The 27762-nt window shown below is 40.1% G+C and overlaps 1 protein-coding gene across 1 annotated transcript in view; it reads right to left on the bottom strand.

Annotated features, from left to right (window-relative positions):
- GRM7 (glutamate metabotropic receptor 7) overlaps window positions 1-27762 on the bottom strand; it is a 673160-nt gene that overhangs the window by 263215 nt on the left and 382183 nt on the right. Inside the window, exon 7 of the mRNA XM_075938705.1 lies at window positions 4170-4310. Coding sequence (XP_075794820.1) covers window positions 4170-4310 — 141 coding nt within the window. The remainder of the gene's footprint in view (window positions 1-4169; window positions 4311-27762) is intronic.

Genomic DNA, 27762 nt, shown 5'->3' with positions numbered 1-27762 from the left:
ACTCCAGTCCCAGCCCCACCGCAGAGCCTCTCCTCCACTCTCTTCCCCCTTCCACCTCCTCGGTTCTTTCCCCAGTCCCTCCCCAGTTACAGTTATCCCAATTAAACAAAAATATAGAGTTTATTGGTTCAAAACAAAAGGTCTAGTTTATTTTATCAACAGGGGAAGAGGAAGGAAAGGGGAGGGGAGAAGGAAGGGCAGGGGAACAAAGGGGTGGGGGAGGAAAGGCACTGAGGGGCAATCCATAGGCCCTTTGTGGGGAAGCCCAGGGGAGAGTCTCACTGGTGTCCTTGTCTGAATCTCTATCTCATATCCTCCTGGATGTGCACAGCCCCCTGATGGGTTTCCCAGATGGCAACTGTGTGCGGCTGCTCAAAGGCCGTGGCCAACTGCTCGGCTCCTGCCTCCCCCCCTCCCATCCTGGCAAGAATGTATCCCCCTTGTTGTCACATATATTGTGGAGGACACAGCAGGCCACCACTACATAGGGGACCTTTCACTCGTTGAGGTCCAGGTGGGTGAAGAAGCAGCGGAACCTCCCTGTCACATGGCCGAAGACACCCCCCACCACACAAAAATATGTTCTTAGAAAAAATTGTTTAAAAATTACTTAAGGCTACAAAACATTTCTCAAAAGCATGAAGAACAAGGATAGACTTAGGGAACCATGTTCATAGATTAAATTAATACAGAAGATCCTAAATATATGGTTGGTATTTCTATCACAATTGATAAAGTGGAGGAGAGGTGTTTGCAAATGTATAGCAGATAGTGGGTAGGAGGAAAAGGAGGAGGAGAAAGCTTGATAGTTCTTCCCTGGTTCATCATCTGGTCTTTTTCAGGGGACTGCTACAGACTTTTGATTATTGGTCAGGTGTATCATTCATTTTCTCAGTTGGAATACAATTTACTTCTCATTCACGTGGCCAAAATAAGTCAGCTTTACATAGGTGAACTGAAGAGTGCTGGGGAAGAAAAATTCTGTGACTGCCAAGCTGAAATTCATCAACTCCTGGAGGCAGGGCAATGGGCTATATTGTTGTCTATGGCTGGTATTCTGGCGTACACTTGCCTGTGACTTCCTACCCAGTGCTTCCACTTGTGTTCACCTGCATAGGGTTGGCATGGAGACCACGGCACAAATGATGTTCTGCATAGAGATACAGAGTTGCGGGTGTCTTTGGACAGATTCTCCGTGCTGGCCTTGAAAAGTGTGTGTGATGTAGAAACATATTTCACTTTCCCTGGTTTAGGTCTGACTCACCTCGGATTACAGTTGCCAGTGAAGTTCCTAAATTTGTTCAGAGGAATCCAATAGTCTTGAGCAGCAGCTGTCTGTCTGATTGGCATATAAGAACAAAACCATCTTGTGCTACAGGAGTTGTGCTAGAGGAGTTGAAATCAGAGGCAGCATGGAATACCTAATGTGAACCATGATTAGCTTCCAGAGCACTGAAGCCCGTGAGGCCTATTGTGCTCTGTAGGTCAGCAGCAACACAGAGTAATCATTTTCTGAACACTGCCTCTGGAAAGCCTAGGCTATATTACTAGCTTAGGACAGATTCCCATTCACTTTAGTTACATGAATAGTCCTAGTGAAATCAGTGTTCCTATGGAAAAACTTTATAGAATTTAATAAAAAAATGTAACTTCTGTATTTTAACGAGCCTTTAGAAATCAATAAGGCGATATATCCCTTGTTACAGAATTCTGCATGGGTGGGTCAAAAATACCCTCAGGAGAGATACCAATCAACAACTACAATTTTCTAGTAGTTTTATAAAAGCCTACAGATTTTTATCCCTATATGAAATTTTCTTCTAGAAAAGTGGGATTTCTCATGAGTAAGATTAATAGAATTTAGCCCTAGAACTACCAATAGTTCTAGGGCTAAATTCTATCGCCCTTCACAGCATTTAATGGAAATTTGTCTGTGCAACATCCCTGTGAGGTTTATCAGTGTTATTATCCTCCAATTACAGAGACAAACAAGAACATAGAGACACTAAATGATTTCCCCAAGGTCACACCGGAAGCCTGTGGCAGAGCAAGGAATTGAATCCTCCTCTGCCAACTCTAGGCTTATAATCCAACCACTGGACCTTCCTTCCTCTTCAAAGCTCATTGTCTGCAGTGTAACATTTCACTCTTCACCATCTGTTGTCAACTAAGGTTGAGAAAAGAACATAGCAGACTATTTCTCCAATATGTCTTTCAGAGTCTTGCTATCTGGCAAAGCATTTTAACAAATTACTTTAAAGATCATTTCTTAATTTGTGGCTAAATTCTATCTTTTGGATAAGAGACTCAGCATCCTGCTGACTTAAATGCCAACAGTTTCCTATCAGACCCAAGTCGGGCATCTGGTTTCATTCTATGTGAAGGAGTTCCACCAACTTATAGGACACAGAGAAGAAGATCATGAACCAAGAGCTGTCAAAAGTAAGTAAAAGTACAATTTTGCTCCAGAGGAGCCCCGTGTACACTAATTTCTCTTGGAACAAATTCTGAGATCTTCGTGTCAAGCCAAATGTCCATCATTAAGCACAGCAGTCAAAACAGAAAGAAAAAGAAAAAGGTCTCAAGGGTCACATCAAGGAAATTTTGAGCGCAGAGATGTCTAAGATAAATAGGAGGTCCATTGTGCCAATCACAGTTTACGTACAGATCAAAAGCAACACATGATATTTTGCTTAGACTATGGAACACAGAGCTAAAGCAACAGGTTTGTGGAAAATGTATAATATATCTACGTTTAACTTCAGGGAATGCTTCTAGCCCAGCTTGACACAAGCCACGCAGCTGGAAAACGGTTTCTCTATCTCTGAAGGAAATTTGGGACTGTTTTTGCAAGAGAAGTATTCATATCAATAGAGTTCTCTGCTTCTACATCACTCTTACTGGTACTTGGAACCATACTTTAACACAGCATAAAATAATCACCTTATCAATGTGAGGTTGTTTCCACAGAACGCTCCCCAAAACTTAGTTAAGCCCATGACTGAACAATTCCAGGAGTGGTCATTCTTTCACTCATTTCATTTAGAAAAATATATCTTTATCTAATGTACTTTATCATTACATGCAATGGGGACCTTGGTCCTCCTACATATAAATAAAGTACTTACAGTTATATTAAATCAAAAGAAAACTTTCAAAGATTTTTATATTTCACTCCATGAATCTACAGTTAGTCACTTGTATCTCCAGAAACATTCTAGAAATCTTTTTCATTATATGCTCAAAAAAAAACCCCATACCTGATCTCAGAGGTAGCTTTAAAGGTAGCTCAGGGTCTGTGACTCCTCTCAGAGAGCTAAGAAGATGAAGGGAGTTATGAATTTGCTACTATTATCATGACATCTTTCTGATGAAAAGAAATTTCTTGAACTGGACCTTAACTATGATGAGAATCTCCTTGAAAGCATTGCACTTTAAATGCCTATTAAGTTTATGAAGACCAAAATTGGGATGTACATTATAAAAAGGAACAGGGCAATTTGAATCTGACAGTAACAGCTGACCCATAGGCCCACTAGACAATACAGGCAAGCAGAATTAACAGGGGCTCGAGGTGGCTGTGAAGTTGAGGCTGTCTGTATTACTGTGCAAAGTTAGAACACTTTTTCACTCAGATGAGAATCTTGACTGCAGTGTTTCAAGTAACTAAAATTAGAATACATGATACCATATTATGACAATTTCTACCGGTTATTTCTTCAAAAGCAGAATTCAGATACAAAACTTATTGTAACTTTGCTATTCAAAACATTCTGAATCAGGAACACAAGGTTTGTATAAGTTCAACTGTTTTACATTTCATTGCCAGATGACAAGCCAATAATTTATGAAGATATTTTAATGTAAAAATAAATATCCACCCAATCAAAGACCATATATTCCTCAGAATCCATAGAATCAATAGAAAGTGTCAATTATTTCTAGATGGACAAGCAGAAAAAGAAAATAAATACATGTATTTTTGTTTCTCTCCATCTATTTCTCTTGTCCTGCAAGGTTATGCTCATGTTCCATTTTCTGTACAACCTACTAAAATTCAATTTATTTTTTTCAATTTGTCTCCAACCAAGTTTCCATGCATCAGCTATGCAGACATTCCTACAGAGGCCACATACAATAGAACAAGAAGGTGAAGTGAATGAAATTACCTGTGCATTTACGGTCTGTGTCTTCCTTTTTTGATCCACTAATCGTTAGCTTGCAATTGAAGTTCTCCTCCCAATACTCTGCAAACCACACATTTCTTCGGTTATTCTCCAGGGTGCGTGAGGTGAAGTAGGTATCAAACCCTATAAGAAAATGAGGAGAAAGCTGAAAAAGGAAAGGTGTTTTTACTGGAACTGCTGAGATTCTAAGGTAACATATGATTTTCATATTCTTGAATATACAGCAGAAGTTTACAGCTAGCAAAAAGAGACAAAAAGAAAGAATGGAGGTCAGTTTCATGTCTTCTCTTATTAGCTGTCTTTTTTAAATAGATGATTGTGCCACACATTGCTAGTGGTCAGGTCATATAAGATACCTGTAAATTGTGAAATATTTGTTAGATTCTATAAGTAATATATATGGATTAGATGTAGATTGATAAAGAGAAAGAAAAATATAGACACAAATAAAAACACACTAAGGATTTCTGGGAGAGATCAGTGGAATTTTAATTCTGTGATATCTCCAAGCCTCCAGGAGACATAATTTTACTGTTATATATTCTCATCCATTGTCCACTGTCTACAAAAACTATTTTGGTCTTGATTCTATGACACATTTCCTGATCATCTGCTTCACACAACTATTGGTCAGAGTATAGAGAAAAACTTTTGAAAGAAAACTATAAATCACGCCGGTTACCAGGCTCTGAATTATATGTCCTAATATGAAATCAGTAAAAGTTTCTCAGGTCAGACTTGTGAGTATCTGTTTGTTATTAAACCTAGAGAAAAATCTTGCTACAGGCAGCTTCTTGGGCTACAAGAGCAAAAGAGCTTTTCTCAGGCAACACTCATACAAAATGATTCTGTTAAGCAGAGGGACTGGTTCAATAAAAAACAAAAGTGCCATGGATGGTTGCCCAAGATTTCAAAAGCCCTGATATAATGGCTCCACAGTTAAGCTACGTGCAGTCTTCCATACTTACTGATTATGCATAGCAATTATTCTCTATGCATGTGGTGCTGGCAACTCTTTCAATTTTATTATGACTCTCGTGACTTTTATGCCATTTTTTAAAGCTTATGAAGGTATGTGATGATATGAGAGTGTCAGCTTTCATTTTTTAAAGATGTTTATAGCCCTTATGACTGCACAGAAAATGTGTCCCAAGTAAATCCTACAGGCTCAAAAATGAGAAGGGCAAATAAAAAGAACTGAAAATGTCATATTGTTTAAAAAGCTTGGGGTAGATATTATTGTGTATGAGGAAGAATCATTCATGCCCCCTCTCAAGCTTATTAACTAATCGTATTTATGACAGAGTGAGAAAAGAAAAATTAATAAGTAACCTGATATTTTTCACAGTAGGTATATGTAGTGTATTCTGATGATAAAGTGATAGCCATGATGGGCTTCTTGTCCCACAAAATATGAGGTTTCAGAAGTGTTGCTCGTCCACAGTGGGATGAAATGGAGACATCCCAACATTGTAGGTTAAAAAAAGTCAGCCACATGGAAGTATCCAACTCAGAATAGCTCATAGTCCAGTGAGTGTGGCTAGCCCTTGGCATATCAAAAACACAAGTTCAAGCTCTTATTCTGTCTAAATCACCCCAGGGACTTCAATACTTCTTTCCCACTAGATTATTCTGGGGTGTGAGTCTTTCTCTTTGCTTTTGACCAAAAATCCAACGTAGATCTTGTCGTGACAAAAAAAATTGCTTTTGACCCATAATCAGTTTCCAACAAAAGAAGTGGTCAGAAAATTGCCAAACAATATTAATCACCTGAACCCAGAGACAATGCATGTTTCTAATCATGATGAGGTCTCACGGTCCACAGCTGGGATCAGATTTCCAAGAGTATCTTACACGTTGAGTGCTAAGCACTTCTAGAAATAGGGGCCTTATTCGAGTGCCTCAGCAAGCACAAAGCTGTTTCAAACATTTGGCCCCAACTGTGTCCACTGAATATTGACAATCTAGCTTATCGTGCCCCAATATGTGCAAGACCTCTGCCAAAAGACATTGTAAGGGCAAGTTTACTACATCTCTATACCGGTCTGGATGCACCAATGCATCTGCAATGCTGTCGTGTGTCTGGTGAAGATGTCATACCAACAAGAGAGTGCTTTCCTACCAGCATAGTTACTTCACTGTGGCAAGAAGCAGAAGCTAAGGTGGTGGGAAAGCATCTCTTTCCAACATAGCACCACAGCATTGGCAGCACAAAATTTGAATTGCCTGGGGGGAGGGAGGAGAGTGGGAGCTTTTCTCTACCCCCGAGCAACTTAAATTAAATCAATTTAAGTTAGATCAACTTCAGTGGTAGTGTAGGCGTATCCTAATCTGGCTCCTGTTTCAGTCAATGTGAGTCTCCTGATTGACTTCAATGGATAAGGCTATTAAACAGCAAAACGGAGAAAAACAAGCTCAAAGGAAGGGCTGAAAAACAAACAAAAGAAAAAAAATGTGTTTTTATCCTAATTTCCCTCTCTTCTTACCTGTTATAGCTTGTCTTTTTGCATCTTATCTATGTGCATGCCTATGATCATAAGTCTACCAATTGGTTTGCTATTTTGGGTTCCTTTAAAGCATACAAAATAGAACTCATTATATGGAAGAGCAAATTCAAAGCTTCCAATTTGTGCCCAGAGCTTAAACAACAGTCTTGCTATGAAACTACTGTGAGATGGAAAAATATTTTGTGTATTGATGAAGTTAAGCTCCACTCCTAAAACTCCTATTTCCAGCATTTATTTTGTGTTTACATGAACTAAACGAGTAAGCAGTTACAGATCATTGTTTCATCCTGCTAAGGAGCATCAGACTGATATAATCCCTTAGCCTTGGGGTTTGAACTGTCAACACTAATGTTCAGTTTTATTGTCTTTTTTAAACTCAAATTGCAACCTTCAAATTTACAAGCACCGTGAAAAACAGGGATTACTTTGCCATTATGAACTTGTGAACAAATATGTGCAATTTTTAATTCAGGTCAAATATCCTTTAACAATTTTCACAATGCCCCTTTATTTTATGCAGTGTTGATGTAGTTGTCTTGCTTCCAGGAAACAGAGAAGAAAGAAAGGTGAAGTTATAGGATGAACTTCTGCTGGTAAGAGATCCACGCTGTCAAGCTTACATAGAGTTCCTCATCAGGGCTGAGAAACATACTCAGGGAAAATCAACAAGACAAAATTAAGTCCATCTAGATTAGATCTCTGTACAGCCACTGCAATAATTAAATCCTTTGTGTGTGTCAGTGGTGCATGTCCTCACTATCAGCACTTGCATCAACACAGAGAGAAGTGCACTGTGGGAAGCTATCCCACCATCAACTTGCCATTAGCGTGATTTTGGAAGGTTGCAAAGCAACATGGAGGCAAACACGTAGTATAGGGGTGACTGGCAACATGATTTCAATATCCCACAATTCAGTGTTTTTCAATCCAATAATATCTGCAGTCCATAATGCGCTTCTCTTAAAGCACCCTGCTCACATGTGTGCATCCTGTAAGAAATATGCATCCTGCACAGCTCTTTAAGTGTTGTCCTGACCAGTACAAACACAACACACGTGGTCCTTCAGTATTGACAGACACCAAAGAAGTAGTGAGGGATATGAGTAAGCCTTGCAGACTGCCTTGCTGATGGACACAAAGAAATAATTCACGGTTGCTGTTGGCATTCATGCAGGAGCATCAGATGATGGAGCACGCATTCTGGACCCAAGAAACAAGCAGAGGCTGGTAAAATCACATTGCTATGCCAGTTTGGGAGGATGAGCAGTAGCTGCAGATCTTTTGGATGCACAAGGCCGCATTCGTGGAACTGCTTGCTACCCTTGAGTCAGGAAATCCACTGTGGGGATTTCTGCAGTGCAAGAGTCCTGCAATGAAGGATTGTGGCCCTATTTTATCATCAGACCATCTTGCCAAAGACTGCATCACTAGAAAGGGTTACTATTCTATAGTACTGCAAGCACTGGTGAATCACTGGGGATCTTCTACCAACATCAATGCAGGTGGTCAGGAAAGGTATATGACACATTCATCTTTAAAAACACAGGCCAATCCTGAAAGCAGGGATTTTTTTTCCAGACTGGCAGATTACTATTAGAGATACAGAAATACTTGTAGTGATCCAGCCAATCCCTTATTCCCATTGTTTATGGTGCATACATTAGCCACCTTGACAGAAGCAAGGAGTATTCTACTACAGTACAGGCTCAGGAGGTGAAGAATGACTGGTGAATATGTCTTTGGACACAGGGAAGGGTGCTGTCACTACTCACTCACTTTGACTTTACTGAAAACACATCCCCATGGTTATAGCTATCTTCACAATACCTATGAAGGTATTAGAAGGAAAGTTTCTGCTGAGGTGGAATGCCTGACTGCTGATTTTGTGCAGCCAGATACCAGAGCTATAAGAATACCCCAACAGGAAGCTATACTGCTCAGAGAAGGCTCTGAAGGACCGTTTTGATAGTTAGCCACAATAACATGTGTTGCTATAGTGTGCTCTGCTTGGCAATGTTTTTAGTATCCTGCTATGAACCTTGCATTGAGTTCTATGTGTGCTTGGTAATACAGCTTTGCACCTGTTGCTACAGTCTTCAGATGTCGTCAACCCCAGCCATCTTATGTTGTGAACTAATCAAGACGAACTATTTTCTCTAAATAGACTTTTATTTCAAACACATGAAAACAAACAAAAACAAAGCTGAAAAATGAAACTCTCAATACAGGGGAAATAAACTTTTGCAGGGGAAAGAACAGTCATTCTCATTTCAAACACACAAACACCAAGCATGTCTCCCATAGGGTGCTTCTGCTTGGTATCTGCAGGATTTTTTGGAACACGTCACTTTGTGACCTCTTTCTTCCCCTCCTTCTTTGACGGAGCTGCTCCCTGGTGGTGGATGCTCAAGGCTGCATTTCCCACTGCAGCAGATACAGTGCAGAGAAATACCATAGAGTGTTGTTACTGCCCTTGATCTACACAAGCCACAAGCACTACACTTTCTCACTTCAGCTTGAGATTCAGATAGTGTGCTGGCAGTCCCAGCCCTAGTAAATATGGCCTGGTGGAAGAGGGTGAGATTTGAGACTATGGAGGTGGGGACATCGGCATATGCAGTTGAGGCAACTGAAATTAATACTATTTTCCACAGTCTGTGGTGACATTTCACTCCTGAGAGTTACAGAGGCTAAGAGGGAACTGCTCCAGCATATGTCTGGGTGCAAACACCATGTATGATGCTAGCCTGTCTGCTGCAATGGTCCCTGCTGAAGAAATTCGGAGGGGTCTGGCAAAGTGTCCTATCATGGTAGAAGAAACAAGGTAGCTCTCCTCAGATACTTTCAGCAGAGGATAGCAGACTGACTATCTGCAGGAACATTTCCTCAAGACTATGGAGAATCCACGGGACATCCTGGTGCACATAAAACAACTGCTCTCCAGGATCACTGTATTGGGGAATTAGCAGCAGATAGCAACTCTTCCTCGATTAGTTATTTTTCTACCTCTTCTAGCCTGTTATAGGGACATTTAGTTCATTAGATTTAGTTGGGATTGGCCTGCTTTGGGCAGGGGGCTGGACTTGATGACCTCCTGAGGTCTCTTTCAGCCCTAGGATTCTATGATTCTAATAAAAAAGTAGAAAACAGATGTGTCCCTACAATATCAAAGCACACTGGATACTTATCAGAGGTTCCTTCATCTGCATCAGACCCACCAGTGCAGAACAGTTCAGTTGCTCTGGCATAAGAAAGAGGAGAGGTCCAGGTTTGCCACACCAGTGGATCCCCGATACTGCTGCTCCCCATCATCATCCAACAATGTGGGGGGGGGGGGGCTACAACTCCAGTTCCCCCAAGATATCCAGGGGGCTCCTGGTGGTGAGGCCTCCCCCAAAGATGGCTTACTGCTCCTTGCAGAAGTCGCATGTTATGGCTCTGCTCTAGAGTGACTACTTTTTTTCTCCTGGCTTCTGGTTTAGCAGCCATAACATCTTGATTTTCACACAGCTCTGCTGAGTTGTCCCTGATGCAGTCCTTCTCCCCCATGTACCGAGAGCAATGTCTCCATAGCTGGATTGGAAATGTGTCCTCACAGCTGCCACTCTCCAAAGACCTGGGAAATTTACCATGTTAGGCATGCTACTGCCAATGCAGAATTCAAGCCTGTATGTTTACCTGAGTCAGTATTTTGAGTTTTGATTGCCTGTTTTTTTTTTTTGGCCTGGTTTTGTACACATACATCGTTATTAATGTGTGATTAAAGGGATTCTTACTAATCAGTGAAAATAAAGGTCAAAGATACAAAGAAGACATGGTCATTGTTTCTGCCAAACCAGATAGCTTTGTTAGCATAACAGGGACAGATCAGAGCAGCTAAAGTGTTACGAAGCATGGTGGGAGAATAATATATGAGTATACACTTTAAGAGTGCTTCAACTCCTATGTCAAAGTAAGATCAAGCCACCAGTCTGGAGGAGCAAAGGAGAGTTGAAGGGAAGGTATACAACATTAAAAGGCTAAAGATATGCCTGTATCTAACTGTAGCACAACCTCACTCCTTACCCTACTCCCATGATGAACATGACCATAAAGTGGAAGAAGTATGGCACAAATTCCCAATATAATTATGCCTGATTGGAGGGGCTCTGCATTGTCTAAGTTGTCTAAGTGGTATACATGCTCTCTGGATACTAACCCCAATAAACATTGCATTGCCTGCACTTTGAACTTCTGGACTTCTGCTTTCAGTCTGTGAGACAGGAGTGATGGGTGAGGGTGAAAGACAAGCCTTCTAACACACCACCCTCGTGTATACTCTAGATTGGAGCATGTTTGCTATGTGGAATCGGCATGGCCATCTGGGGAATTGCTATGTGAGCTCTTCATGCTGAGCAAATAGGAAATGGAATGGAGTGGAGGTCAAAATGGTGACCAGAGCAGTCATGATGGGGCATTCCAGGAGGCCACTAAAATCAATGTAAGTAACAGTGTGTCCCCTCTGACACTGTGTCAGCCTAATTACAACAACTTAATAATTCCACCTCCGTGAACGGTATAGTTCTTAAGTCAGCAGAGCGAGCAAACTACATCAGCAAGAGACACATTTTAATATAGATACTTATAGAAGTTATATAAGTAGCTTTGCATCTACTTAACTTTGTAGACTTGGCCTCAGTGTCAAAGATAAATACAAAGTGGAACAAAAGCACACTTCATCTTGAATGGTTTCTTGAAATGTGTGTTAACTTCTTATGCCAACTGTTTAACACCTCTCCAGCAATGCAGGGAAGAAAGGGTTAAGCATTTTATAGATCGTTCTATAAACAGTGTCCTAAATCCAGTGTCTCTATTCGTTTGTAAGTGTTTAGCAAAGTTAAAAATTTAAGCTCACGGGGTTATCCTTTAAAGGTGTTGAACTGGGTTCCTTTGAGAATGAGAATTGGGAGATGAGATACACAGTGATCCCTTTGTGAAGAGAACCCATCATAGCTATTATGGTGGGTTTTGTCTTTGAATGAGTCTCTGGAATTATTTTTCTGTAGGAATTCACTCACCTAGTTGTTATTGGGGCATTTAGTTCACTAGACAAGGTACTTTAAATGCACTAAATGCCAAAATAACAACTAGGTGAGTGAAATGAAACAATCACTATACCCTCAGATAAGCTCATACAGAAGGAATTATTGCAAATCAATAGAAAGATAACCTAAGCACTAGGCAGATGTCAGAAATTTGACATAGGGCCCAGTAACAAATAAAGATCTCACGCAAGCATGGTATAAACAAAAACAAAACGAATCAGAATGTCAGTTTGGGTCAAATACCCACAGAAGAGTATTAGTTTGGGTGATACTACACTGACAGATATTAATGGGACTTCATGCAGCATGAGAGAGCAATGACTAGCAGTGATCACTGCACTCTCAGAACAAGTCATGCATTACAGGATTAGAAATCTCCTGCCCGGCTAAATGGTGCAGTGTCCTCAGGCTTACGGCTGACTGGCCTCTGAATCTGAATGAAATCTTGCTTCAATCTATCTCCTTATTTTAACACTAACCTTTGTTTCCCTGTCCGTCTGGTACAGAAATAATCTCTTATGGAGCCAAATAAAGAAGCACAGACACAATTACTAACCTTTATTATTTTTATAGCCAAGGGATAATCTATTTAGAAAGATGTTAACCAATGTGAAAGACAAAGAGATCAATACACTCTGACCTCTTTTCTAATATTAACTGTCTCAGTCAAGGTGGCTGAGGTAATATCTTTTATTGGAACAATTTCTGTTTGCGACAGCAGCGAGCTGTAGAGCTGCACAGAGCTTTCTTTCTGAGGAAGAGCTTCGTGGAGCTCAAAAGCTTGGCTCTCTTACTAACAAAACTTGTGATAATAAAATATTTTACCTCACTCACCTTCACTTTGTAATAACCTAGATTTGACATAGCTACAACAGCACAACATAGACTGAAGATAGACTGTAATTTAAATACCAGTATGCATATTAGTATCTTTTGTCCCATAGAAAATGCATCAGAATTTACCACAAGAGCCAGTCACTGTTTCTACTACTTTATTTTCTTAGCCAGACTAACTTTGTGATTGTAATTACAGTTAGATCTCATAGGTTAAACTGATACTTGAATGGGAGACCTCCCAAAAATACGCAGTAATAAATGCTCTAGGAAATGGTAATAATGGGATGGTCTCAGGGGGAGGAGGGGACACAGAACAATAAGGGATATTGTCAACATCTGCCTTGCAATCCTGGGCAGCCTTAATGCCATGGTGCTATGGCTCAGACCCTGAATAGCAGTAGCTAGCCCATAAACATAAAGTTCTCACTCTGGCTTCCAGCAGTCTAGTTGCTCCTTGCCTGATGACCTCAATAACCCTTTCAGTCCCAAGTCTTCTCAAATCCTTCTACCCTGAATTCTTAACCACCAGATACTCAGACTGTCCCCTTCTAGTCCATAACTGCTGAAGGAGTGAAGCCAGCCCCCATTATCGGTTCACTTTGGGACACACACTGCACAGTTTGCACACCAGAGACTTGTTTGCAATAAGGAAGTAAGGAAAAGCAAACACATACAAGTTATAAGGAAATTTCACCAAATCAGAGCTTCAGGCTTTACATTTCTATACTAGCTAAATTCCCTTTTTTAATAGAAGTTGTATACTGCCTCTGAAATGTTTCCCAACCTAAGCCCAAAGAGAGAGAATCTGATCTTTCATGGAGAGTTTCTCTGCCTCTGCCTCTGAGTTTTTCAATGTGCTTCACTTCACACCTCCCGTGCCCCATACACACACACTCCCAAGGATTTGCAGTTTTTCCCTTTCTCTCAAACTAAGGTGATTCATGGTAGGGGAAATCCTCCCTCCCCCGCCCCAGTTTTTTAGGACTGGGGTTTTCTTTTCAGTTTCAGATTGTTTCAATACTTCCCAATTAACTCTAATGAAGGGGTTGGGAACCTTTTTTGGATCATGTCATTGACCCACAGAAAAATCAGTTAGGGGCTGCACACAAGTGAGAAACACGAAAAAATAACACCCTTCACCATGGTGGGCTCCCCAATGCTGGGGGGAGCCCCAAGCCTCAGGGGCCAGAACCCGGCAAGCCAGGGGCTGCATCCAGCTCCTAGACCTTAGGCTGCCCACTCCTGCTCTAATGGTTCACCATTGTCTTTTCCTGGCTAGGCAATGGATGGGTATTTGAATTTAGTTTTATGCAAGCAACTGGCTTGAGAGAGGTACTTGGAACTGCAGTACAAGTCATGAGCATAGTATTCTATAGCTATAAATATACAGATTCATAAGCAAAGTCAGTGTACATATCTAGTAATGATTGTCAGGAATATTACAAGTTTCCACAAAAGACCTTACTAATTCATTTTATACACAATAACTTGGTATACAACCAGTTGACTCACTTGCCTATTCTTTGGCATTCAGACCACTTGCTTACTTGTGTGGACCCTGATTGTCACATGTGGTTCAGTATGTGACACTCTTCCTTCTGAGTTTGAACCTCTCTGATCCAGCAACATGTATGATCCAGCATGATTTTAGTTAGCCGAATGTCCACTTTTCATGGGTGTGGCCAAGTTTCCAATCATTCCATAAAGTTTGTTTACAGCCACCAGTCCTGGATCTCAGTGTCCTGTGCTGTTATTTAGCCTTAATGTATCCCTAAATGTCTTATAAGAGCCCAGTAAGCAGTGGAAGTGTTGGTAATGCTGTTAGATAATATTGATCTCCCAGGTTTAGTAAATTGTCTGGTTCGGTACCAGTTAGGTCCTGAGGTTGCTGAACTAGAGAGGTTCAACCTGTAGTAGAAAGAATGCCTGATGCAGAGCCTGAAACAAAGTTATGCTATGAGCAACAGCCAGGCCTTGAGAAAAGCGGATGCTTTCCTAAAAGTCAGTGTGTGGTACATGAACTCGGTACCCAAATGGCTATTGTAACCCACATACCTTCTGAGTGTGGTTCACTGTCCCACGTGGTGGCACTTAGACCTCTTACAGAGAGAAGGAATGAGTGTACACTACAGCCTTATCTGAGAGCCAGCTGGCTTTTAGCTCAAGTTGTGCAGCAGGGGTCAGCAACATATGGCTCTCGAGCCAAATATGGCTCAGTACGGTACCAAATATGTCCCTTTTGTCATTCCCAAAACATACACAACTTTTTAATTTAAAATGAAAAGCTAATTCAAAATTTAAAAAATGCATAATTACTCACATCAAGATGGTTTCTTTTTTTGTATATTTTACCTTTCTCCAGAGGTGAAAGAAGGGTGGTGCACCCCGGTAAGAGCCGACTGCACAGTGGCAAGAGCTGGCTGGGGCACACCACTCATTTAAAGGGCCAGCTGAGGGCACATTGTAGGGATGCATGGGCATGCTCCCAGCCTGTATAGTGAGTAGGACTGGCAGCAGCAGATGTCTCCATCTGTCCATGTTGACCCAGCCCCAGTGCCCATGTAACTGCCGCAGTATGTCCCAAGACACCATGTTCCTGGGGCAGACTTTACAGCCCAGCCATGGTGGCCTAACAAATGCTGCAAATCCCAGCTCCCATCTGGCTGCAGCATCCTTTTCTGGCCCTGATCCTGGGTCAGGCCCCGAGGTCTGGCCCCTATCTGGCCACAGGAAGGGCTGAGGATGGCCCCCCTCCAACTGTGGGATGGGTAGGAGAGTAGACCACAATCCAGCTGTAGAGATTCTGGCCTAGCCCCTCATTCAGCCATTGTACCCTGCCCTGCCTGCTGTACCTCTCACACACTCCACACCCCTGCCCTGAGCCCCTCATACATCCCAACCCTGATTCCTGCACTCCCATGTCCAGAAAATGCACTCCCAGCAGCAGCAGAAGTTCGATTAAATACAGTCTGTGAGTACAATGTTTCATTTAAGCTATTATTAATGATCATGTCAACTATAAATAATATTAAGCTGTATATTTTCAGTCATATAAATGGGCATTCTTATACTGGCTCTTTGTTGACCACTTGTTCTGAATTTTGATGTAGTTTGGCTCTTTAGTTTGAAAAGGTTGCTGACCCCTTCTATAGAGGCTCATGCACTAATCTCCAGAGTTCCCAGATTTGCTTCCACCTGCTGGCATTACATGAGCATTGCTAAAACACACAGACTATTGTAAGCGCATTCCAGGAGGCCAGCCCAAGAACACTCCAAGCTAGTGGATGGTAAAATGATTTGAAAAAAAAAATGGTGCATAGGAATGTTTTGTGGGAAACATCAGGAGAAAAGTACACGGGAAGATAACAAACATGGCATGAGGAACCTTAGGTGATATGTAAGTGGTTATCCCAGATTGTTTATCAGAATCTACAAATGCTGGACTAGCTTGCTTTAACTCTTCGTCTAGCTGAGGGGACAGTGGAAAATCCCACCAGTAAACTGTGTCCTCTGTCAAGAGCACACATGTACTAAGTGTACTTGTAGCAAGTAGAGATGACTAATGTCATGCCTTGTTGACAGTAAACCTGCCAGGACTCTTTACTACTTATGGGCCTGTGGTTATTGAGCAGTTGAGTCACAGTCTACATGCTGAGCCAATGCAGCATGCAGAGAGAATGTACATGTGCAGTCCAATATCTAATGCACAATGGACAAAGATAATCCAAGCATAGTGGCCAACATTCCTTCTCAGGAAAACAATTGGAGAAACAGACAATCTGAGAATAAGAATGACCATATTGGGTCAGACCAATGGCCCATCTAACTCAACAGCCTGTTTTCTGACCAGTACATTAAGATATTAAATGGTATTGGAGGGGCGGGCGCATATGGCATAATTAGGTTAGCATATGAGTCCAATAATGTTCAGGTAACAGAGAACAGGCAAACAAGAAAGTGAATTAAACAAGGATGGCTCCTCAGTAGCAGTATAACTCTGTACGTCACTGACTTAAATGCAGTAGTAATTCACTTCCCATTCCCCAACAACTCTTAGGTGAAAGGCACACCACTGCTTAGGCACAGTGTAGTCTAGGAAGCGCAAGACTTAAAGGAGGTAAAAGCAACACCATGGTTTTGCAAAACTACTCTGAAAACAAAGTCAGCCTTTACCTCACAGGCACCAAACTAGACCACATCATGAACCACATGATAAATGACTTAAAATAAATGCATTCCAGGACTGTTATAAGAGCCCTAAAGAATAAGCACTACCAGTACTACTATCTGTTCCTGAGATATCTAAAAACCTACAATCAGAACCCTACTACAATTATTTTATGACCTAATTCAACCCATCCAATTGTACAAGAGTGAAATTGGCAGCCCAAAATGTAACTGTGCACTATAACATAACAAAAGAGACAATGCACCAAGAGAAATCTTACACCTGCAGTTTTGTAACCAAACATTACATTCAGGAATTCTATCACACTAGGGCAGAACTAAAACAATTATTCTCACTTATCACTAAACAGAAAAGGTAATAGAATATCTAGTGTAACATCAAAGCATTACATGCTACCACCAACAACACAATGTGTGTGAGAGAATTAAAAACAAGTGCACCTTGGGACCATTCCTACATCTTATGTCAATAATGGCTTTTGAAACATTTTGAAGTCTCAGACATTAGCTATATTTTTCCATGCATAGTGGCTAGTAAAGTATCAGGCAGTTAAGGGCATAACATCCAATTCAAGCTTTGCAATAAAAATAGTCTTTGAAAAAAAGAATGTATGGGAGGCAGGGAGTAGGATTAGCCCACAGATCCTGCTCATTGCAACTAGAAGTAAACACAGTTCATCCCGGTAGCAACAATTGCAGGCAACTTGAAGAGTAGGAAAAATAAAGAGGCCACGACCTCCTATCTGGTGTTGTAAAGCTGTGGTATGGGTGAACTAAGTATAACGATTGTAATGAATGATTTGCAATGAGAAATAGGCTTGAATATTGTATTATATTAAACTTTGCATTAATTGCTTTTGCATTGTTTTACAGTGTGTTAATGTCTTTCAAGATTTATAGTATTTAAGTCTTAAATTGTGTAGTAATTGGTTTTAAATAGAAGCACTTGAAAGGCCTCGCGTCTCTTTCTCCCTAGCAACGTGCTAGGAGTATGGGGAGCTGCAAGCCCTTTTAAGTGCTTCTATTTAAAGGGCTGGTGCCATCCCCATGCCAGCGTTACCTAGCAGCCATGGGGAACATGAGAGCCCTTCAAAAATTATTGCCCACCCCTGCTTTTATACATAGAAGAAGACATTTGTTTTTTAACTTACTATTTATAGAAGAATACCTTCAAAGAGAGGCAAAGATAGTCTATAAATGGATTGTTCTTTTTTTTTAAGTTAATATTTTTGGTACCAGGTGTACAAAATGCAAACTTTCATCGGCACTTTAAGAGCTGCAATGTTGTATAATTTTCCGCAGGCTTTGAGGAGAGAGGAAAATTGAAGGAAGCAATGCCTGTAGGTATTCACTAAATATTTCTATTGAGACTATCAAGACATAGCTAAGTCAATTTCAGAACACAGAGGGTAAAATCCAGACTCAATTGAAATCACTGGGAAAACTCCAGTGTGGGCAAGGATTTGTCTAGAATCTTCATTAGAAATAATTAGGACATCAACATTTTGCTGCTTCAGGGTGTCTTCAATAAAGATGAGCTTCAATAACTGTAAGTATAACTTCTTTGCAAAGCCCATAGGTCATTAATTAACACTCCTACAACCAGCTACAGGGTAAAAAAATATATATATAGCACATCCTAAATTAGCCCAAAATTGACCGTATCTATATGAGACCATATACATGGTCATTTCTTACACTGTGATACTCTAATCCTGCTATGTGGCTGGATATCTGTGCCCCTGCACAATTACATTGTTTTCCTTTGGGTATTAGGAGTGCACAGAGGATCAGCCTATACATATGTCATTGTGGGATCAGAACCTAAAAAATATTAAGGATGGGAGAGAAATGTCCTAAATTCTAGTAATTAATTCAATTTTCTTCATTTATTGTCTATCAAAATGATAGTGTTTTACATTTCCCATATTACTTTCTTATACTTTCTTATAAATGTTGGTATTCCTGAAACCTCAGCAATGATGATAAACATCACAGTGGTTTAAAAACAAAACCAAACCATGGACAGGTAGTTTTTCTAAACATTCTCTGTAGAGGAATTTCACAAATTGCATAATGACTCATGTTGAGTCATTGCCTCCAATGTTAGACAACATGTTTGAATTGGGATTCAAGCTAACATGTAATTTGTTAACCCTTGGAAAAATGCCAGTATGTAATTATTTCAAAAATATACAAAATAAGATGTTTCCATTCAAAAAGAATGAGAAGAGACAGTGAAATAAGTCCTAAATTTCTTTTTCAAAGATGCTATATTTCTGTAAGAAAAAAAAATCAAGTACAGTCAGTCATCAGCACTTCTAATGCATTTTCCATAGTTTGGGAGGAAGGATGATCCACATTGGGTACCAGCGTAGGATTTGGGAAACCTAAGCTCAGTATTTTTCCCCATTGGTTCTAAAGCTATCTAGTGTTTATGACATTCACAGTCTAATTTCAGTATAGTTTGATTTAAATGACAATAATCAAATGCTTCAGAGGGGTAACCAAATTAGTCTGTAATAGGAAAAACTAAAAAAAAACAACAAGAAATAGTCTGGTAGCACTTTAAAGACTAACAAAATATGTAGATGGAATCATGAGCTTTCGTGGGCATAGCCCACTTCTTTAGATGTTTTCTCTGGTCATCTGAAGAAGTGGGCTGTGCCCACGAAAGCTTATGATATCATCTACATATTTTATTAGCCTTTAAAGTGCTGCCGGACTATTTGTTGTTTCATAATCAAATGAACAGTTTGATATAAACCAGGGATAAAACACATTGTCTAGATTTTAAAGTTCTGGCCAAAGTAACTCAGTTCTGCTGCTACAAAAGAATCTCACTAGAATATGAAAATTGAAGCTAAATGTGGCTACTAGAAATCTCCCTGTAAAAGAGACATGCTCTTGAGTATCTGTTTGAAATTAATAAGTACAAGATACCACCTACATGTCTGTAAAAGTGTCCCATACAGGATTACAATGGTCTTCAAACACAGGCTTGTTGGAAGACTGATAGTCTGCTTCTGCCAGCTTCTGTTTTGTCAATTAGTTGTACACTGAAACACATTACACGAGTGAGATCAGCAAGCCAAAACCTGGAACCATTTAAAACATCTCTTTTAACTGTGTGCCTAATATTCAGGGCTTAGAGTTTGGCTCAGACAGCATCTCAGGGGGCAAGCTGCACCGTGCTTCTGTCGTCACCATCCTCACACATATTTGCCTTTTTCCGCAGAACTTTGAAGAAAGTGCAGGGCCTGACACTGAAACAGAGGCCTAAGGAATCAACTACAGACATCATCCAGAATTAGCTTGAGAAGAGCATTAAAAGTTCCAGACAGATAAGATGAAAGTCGAAAAAAATAGAACAAATTGAGGAAGAAAGACAGTAGAATGGTTTGAAAGTGGCTGCTACTTCAAAGAGAAGTACACAAGAGGGTGAGAAGACAGGAAAAGGAAATGTCCTTCTCTCTTCATTAAATGGAGCACTGAAAACATTAACTGAACTTTGCAGTATATGGCAGAGAGGAAGACCCTTAGGTTAAAACAGTGACAGAAGCATACTATAACAGAACTTTCATTCAGCCTGTGTCTGAAGACCATTGTATTCCTGTGTAGGTCACTTTTGCAACTAGGTGAGAGGTGTTTTATAAATATTAATTTTAGGCACACACCCAACATCTGTTTTATTGGTAGATCCCTAGTAGTCACCTTTAGACTCAACTTCCATACTTTACATACTCTATTGTAGCAATTATGCTGAGTTACTTTGGTCAGAACTTTAAAAACTAGACAGTGTGTATTGTCCCTGCTCTGTATCTAACTGGTCATTTGATTATGGTCATTTAAATCAAACTGTACTGAAGACTGGAGTGTGACTGTCATAAACACTGGATAATAAGGAGATAGAAGTGGGAAATGATTACTACCTAATGCGTCTAGTGTGACCAACTTGTATGTTTCGGTCTTGCTCTATAGTCTTAGTCTGGCTCAATGTGGACAAATATTTTCTCACAAAACTCCAGTGTCAGCTACCATACTAATCAGTAGTTTCAGTGGAAGGGCAGTGAAAAATTATCCGTGTTTTCAATGCAGGGGGCAGTTTCATTAGAATAAGTGCAAAATATTGTAGTCCAATATTGCCGCCAATATTGCACTGTGTACATGTGAATAAATAAGGGGCATTAGTCTCCTTTACCATTCATCAGTACCAGCCTTTGGAAACCTGTGAATTCCTTAAAAATAATTAAGGAATATCCACAACCTCATCACCACTTTTGATTCAAAGATCTGGTGAATTCTCTAGAAGCTTGTAAACTACTTTCACATTCTGGCATCAGAGGAGATTTGAGCTTGCCTTTTTTAGCCTCGCCAAGCAAAGGCAGAGGGGAAATATGATTGCTTCTCTAAGGATTAGTACTAGGATGGGAGGGGAACTCTTTCATTTAAGCACTACTACTGGCACAAGAATAAATTGATATAATCTGGCCATCAAAGAATTAGGCTTGATATTAACCAAAGCTTTCTAACCATCAGAGGAGGGAAGATCTGGACCAGTCTTCCAAGGGAGCAGTGGGGGCACAAAAGGCTGACTGGTTAAAATACTGAGCTTGGTAAGGTTTAGAGTGGGGATGGCATGGATGAGATTGCATGTGGGGATTGCATGTGGCCCATCTCCAACTACTAGTTGACTACAAATGGGACACTAGATAGAGAGGGCTTTGAATTACTATTGTGAATTCTTCCCCAGATGTCTGGCTTGTGGGTCTAAGATGACATGGTCAGGGTGTAACTGATCACCAGCAGGAGGGGGGAACCTTTTTTGGGTCAGGGGCCAAAGACAAGTGAGAAGCAAAAAAGAAAAAACAAACCCTTGTTGATGTGGCCCCCGACTAAGAAGGAGAAAGACACTCCTCACGTTCCCCTCACACACCAGATACCAGACTAGCAGATTACGTGCACTCAATCCCCATGGTGGGATGGCGGAGGGTGCTGGGGGGGGGGCGGAGCATCAGTGCAGGCTCCCCAATGCTGGGTGGGGGAGCCCTGAGCCTCTGGGGCCAGATCCAGGCAAGCCAGAGTATGCATCTGGCCCCCAAACCTTAGGCTTCCCACCCTTGCTATATGGGGTCAGGAAGGAATATTTTCCCAGGTGATATTACCAGGTACCTTGAGTATTTTTCACCTTCCTCTCTTATGGGACACGGGTCTCTTGCAGGTTTTAACTAGTTTAAGTTGTGGCTTCTCTGTACCTTGAATTCTCTAATCTTGATTAGAGGATTTCAGTAACACAGCTACAGGTGATGGATCTATTACTGGAGTGGGTGGATGAGGTTCTGTGGCCTGCAAATTGCAGGAGATCAGACTCAATGATCATAATTGTCCCTTCTGTCCTTAAAGTCCATAGATCTATGAGGTTATTGGGAGCTACAAATTTATGCCAGGAGAGATTCTGATGCTCTATTTAAACCACTTGTGATGGTCTCATCTTTCTTTGAAGGGCAGCCTTGCTTTAGTCATCCATAACACAGTGAAATCACTGAGTCAAATAAACCATATTTTTAATTAAAAGTTCTATGGGGCTTATTACTCGACATATTGTTGATCTACACTTCCAAGCATCTTTCTTTATGAGTCAGTCATAATTTATGGGACAATGTGCTGGAGTCAGATGCTATATAAAGAAGACAATCTCATGGTGTAATTCAAAAACAAAATTGGTGACCTACTTTATTTCTCTTGTGCCTAAAGTAAATTGTTTTCATTCTCAGGCAATGTGATTTGTGTCTAAATATAACACATTAACCCTATTTCAAATGGTGCTTCTTTCTTGTTTTCTTATTTTACCCCCGTTTTGCTCAAAGTAACTAAAAATATTCAACCTATCATGGACAAGTGAACAAAATACAAACTTTACTTATATGTCCAAGCTATTGCTCCAATACATCATCACTTCCTCCATCTCTTGAGCCTGTGAGTTGGACTTAATTGGTCTCAAATAATTGTATGATTAACATTAAAACAAAAGTAGTTTTATTTAATAAAATTAAATCTGAGATGAAAATGTTAAACATGGAATGACTAAAGCGATCAGCGTTATGGTAGTCACTCATTTTTATTATCTTGTCTGAGCAGTAGACTACATATTTTTATGGAACTATTAAGATACTTTACAGACACTCTCTAGACCTCCTTGCCCAATAAAAAAGAGAATACTTCTGAGTGATTTTAATAACTTACTAGCATGGTATAATAAAAATGCTTTCAGATTGTCAAAATATTAAAAATAGGCACTCTGGGGCAAAATGAAAAAAGTACTTGCTTGACATATAATTGATGTATAGAGGTGAGATTGTCTAAAACAAGTGAAAGTTCTTATTCTTAGGGCAAATTGGGGAAATTAAATTATTGAGCACATCTTTTTTGGAAATTACTATATAAGTGCTAAATATTTTTATCATAATCTTATACCATTGTACAGCACCTAGTATGATGGGATTTAGATCTGATTGTCTTTTAGTCACTACTGCAATATAAAAATTAGTGCAATAACATATTATTAATTATTATACATTTTAAGACCCTGAAGCACTCCGGTGATCCATGTTCAATGGGAGCTGCAATCACCCATACCTGCAGAGGTTCGGGTAAACAGAGCATCTTACGGCCAGATAGCAGCTTGCTCTTATAAGTCACAACCCAGAGTTTAAAAACCCATGTGCTAGAGGAATCAATTAGGGATCAGATCTCTGTTCTAATAGGGACCCCCCAAAAAGGTAGTCCCTGGTTCAAAAAGTTTATAATCTCAACAGGACTTCCTTATATCCAGATCTTCTCCTCCTGGAATGGCAGGAGCTTCAGGCATAATATCCAAAAAAAGTATCACAAATTTCAGTCTGAAGAGAATAGGACAAACGTTTTTTCTATAAACATTGATGATAGACCAACTCCAAGCCTCAGAACAGCAACAATCTCAAATAAGGAGAAGATAGAGGAAGCGTCTCTCATGTACCTCTTCCTCAGAGTGGTGTCCATAGTCCACAGGACCTTTACACCTGAAACCACATCCCTGGTCATAGTAGGTAGAAGTCAATGAAAGTGATCTTCACTGTTTTGTGCATGCTGTGTAACCTCTCAACCTGACTAATCCGAGTTCTCATTCAAATGACCAATTTAAGTATAAGCTGTCACTACTTTTGCTTACACTTGTCCAAGTCTGTTCTTAAACTTGTTATTGTCTGTATCTGGCCAAGTAGAAGCTTTAAAACCATAACAGGGAAAAGAACAAAATTCCCCTACAACTCACCCTTCCCTTCTGCCTGCACTTTATGAGCTTGGCATCTTTCTCACCGAGTATATACCTTGTACATTCTCTTTCCCTTGGCTTTACAATCACTAAAATGTTGCCTTTGGCACATCACTCCTTTGCAGCAGGATCATTCTTGAATTTCAGAATTTGACCTTGTTGTAATGATCTAATGTTATTTAATATGGAAATAACACATTAATCTTGGTTTCCTCATTTACATCAGGTTAAATTAAATAAAATTAATGGAGTTTCTCAGCGTAAAACTGGAGTAAAGCAACTATAAATCAGACCGAGAGCCTGGATGCCTAGATTTCAGTAACTGCCTACTCTTCTGATAACACTCATCAGGCTCATCTAGGCTACATTCCTCTTTCGAAAGAAGAATGTAAAGAGCCTGATCAAAAGTGCAAATGAAGTGGGGATTTAAATATCCCACGCTTCATTTTCATAATCACGTCCAGTAGCTGTTTCGAAAAAGGGTATTTCAAAAGTGAAAATGCAGTCTAGGTTCTTTCGAAAAAAACCAAACCTTTTTCGAAAGAACCAGGCCTAGACCATGGTTTCACTTTCGAAATACTTTTTGAAACAGCGATTGGATGCAAATATGTAAATGAAGTGTGGGATATTTAAATCCGCACTTCATTTGCACTTTCAATCGATCTCATTTACATTCCTCTTTCGAAAGAGGAATGTAGCCTAGATGAGCCCATCCTCAGCATCCAGTGGGAACCGTGACTATTCTTTTGGTGTGGCTACTCCTTTTATTCATTTTTAAGTTATTGGGGGGGGGGGGGGGGTTGTTTGTTTTGAACTATACTCCCTCATTTGTTCATGATGTTTCCATCAGTTGCTCATCTCCTCTTGGAATTTAATCAGACCTACATTGTGTAGTTTATGAATTGTTAATAACATGAAGATAAGGTCAAGAAGAGACCCCAACTTCTAAAGTCCTTTGCCATCAACAGCAGGAAAAAAAATCCACAGCACCTCCTATTGCAAGTGAATAAACAATAACATTTCAACACAGATATACCTTTAGATGACAAACACTACCCCCAGAGCCAACATTACACATGAACAAAAGCGAACACAATCAATGTACACACAAAAATGAGAACGACAAACTCAATGGGGCCACTGGTCAAAGTGCTACACTAAAAAGAAGAAATGCTGCAGTCACAAATCTCACACCACAATTGAGGAATAACTGGGATTAACTGATAGGACCAGTTTTAAAAAATTCTGCAGAAACGTTAAAAAGTTAACATAATTTAACACATGGTGTAATTTTGACATGAGGCTACAAATGATTGAACATGAAGATTATTCAGGGGTTGAAGTTCATGTTCTATGAAAAGTAATTTTCCATTGTTTTATAATAAGTTGTCAGACTTAAGTTGAGGGCTTGAAGTCATAGGGAAATAATTATCTCCCTGCACCTAAATGTACAGAGACACCGATATATTTTTGATAGATATATTCAAAAGTTATCAATTTATGGGAACAATCTCATTGCTTTATCATGCTAGGTAAGCATAGCCCAGAGGCGCACCTCTCAGGAAAAGCACAGTAGAGATGGAAGACATCTCCTGGAGTTCCCTGCCTTTACAGGAGTAAGAGGAATAGTGTATTTTACACACACACACACACACACACACACACACACACACACACACACACACACACACACACCTTTATAGGGAGAAGCCTATTTCAGCTTGCTGGCCAGGGTGAAGAGGGAAGATGCTCCTGCTCCATTTCTTTTCCCTTCCAGTTAGTGAATTATTCTCTTTAACACCTCACTAAGAGCTCGCAACAATCTAGTAATCAAGTAACTAGGTATGACACACTCTTCAAATAGGTATGACACACTCACTTCCTTAGTAATCACAGCACAATCAATACCATATCAACAGAAAAAAATGTCTATAAAGATATCTGTGTATTCCCTCTGGATATATGTTTGTGTGTACATGTACACTCACACCCATACATATACCCATTATTAGAGATAGATAAGATAGGCTAGATACATAGTCTAGGTACCAAAGCTGTTGACATGGAAATACTTCAGCTAAACTAAGTATGGTTACTATGATGTAGTGGCTCCTTTTTTCAGCTGGAATATCAGTTACACAGTGTCCACGGTAGACTTGTGCCAGTGGGTATTATGAACTGCAGTCAAGTAAAGCTAACACATAAATAGACACAATAGTGGCAACCCACATGGTGACAGTATTGGATTTATTATAATTGGTTGTGGCTATACAGGAAAGTAATTTCTCACTGTTTTTGAGGCTACTGCAACCACTATCAATCTTACTTTCAAATTTTCCTGAGATAATGAGCTGCGGAAAAAAAATCTCAAACCCTTTGACTGATGTCATTTTTGACCAGAGATTTTTATTTAAAAAAAGTTGTTACTGCCTTTATTTTTGACAATGTATTTTCAAGTGTAAAAAGTCTTTAGTAATGGCATCCAACTACAGCATGTTGCGATGAAAGGCAGTGCAATATTATTACCTCTGTTCTTTCCCTCCCACTATACAACTCACATAACTGGTACTGTTAACAGTTTAAGCTTTCACTAATATTGTGCCTATTAATTATAATAAAGTGCAAATAACTACACATAAAGTTAATCAGATTTATTTTCCATGTGGAAAATATAAAAACATGTCATAGGTCATTATGACCAGCGAGTCAGACATCCTGCATAGCACTGGGCACAGAATTTCACCCATTAACTCCTGCAAGGAGTTCAGTAATTTTGGTTGAAATACAATGTTTCTTTGAGACAGAAATTCATTTTTGTTGAAGAGCTCTCAAGTGATGAAGACTCTGCTATATCCATCAGCAGGCTTTCCAATGTTTAATTACATTTCCTGGTGATATTAATCAAAGGTTTGGAACCATTAGAGTGTGAAGTTCTGGAACAGCCTGCCAAAGGAGCAGTAGGAGGCCAAAAATTTAACTCACTTCAAGACTGAGCTTGATAAATTTGGGAAGGGGGGGGTTATGATTGTACTGCCTACAATGGCATGTGACCCATATATGCCCAACGAACAGAGATGGGACACCAAAATGGGTGTGAGCTTTGATAAGAACAAAGAATTTGTTCCCAGTCTGATGGCTCTTGCCAACATGTCCAGGGTCTGATTGTAATAATTGGGGTATTGTATCAATTTTCCTCCCAATTCAGATTGACAGAGACCTTCCCCTGCTATATGAGATACAGGTCACTTACTGGTTTGAAGTGGAGTAAATAGTGGATTTTCTGCAACATGAAGTTTTTAAATCATGATTTGAGGACATCAGTAACTCAGCCAGAGGTTATAGGTCTTTTACAGGACAGTGTGGGTGAGGGTTTGTGGTCTACATTGTGTAGAAGGTCAGACTAGATTATTACAATAGTCTTTTCTGTCCCTTAAGTCTATGACAGAGGTCTCAAACTCCCAGCCCACAGGCCAACCCAGACTGGACCAATTGCACAATCTGGGACGGGATTCCTAGTGGGCTGGGGTAAGGGGGCTTGTTCATTACCTTCCTGTCATCACCCCACCTAATACCCCCAATGGCTCCCTGTCCTTGAGAAAGTAGTTTGGAGTTCACCAGGGAGCTTGGCACCACACAGTAATAGCAGTTGG

This window comes from Pelodiscus sinensis, chromosome 11, assembly GCF_049634645.1.
Source record: "Pelodiscus sinensis isolate JC-2024 chromosome 11, ASM4963464v1, whole genome shotgun sequence".
In the NCBI taxonomy this organism is placed as follows: Eukaryota; Metazoa; Chordata; order Testudines; family Trionychidae; genus Pelodiscus; species Pelodiscus sinensis.
The sequence above is the reverse complement of the archived record's forward strand: the minus strand, read 5'-3'. Positions and strand labels throughout refer to the sequence as shown.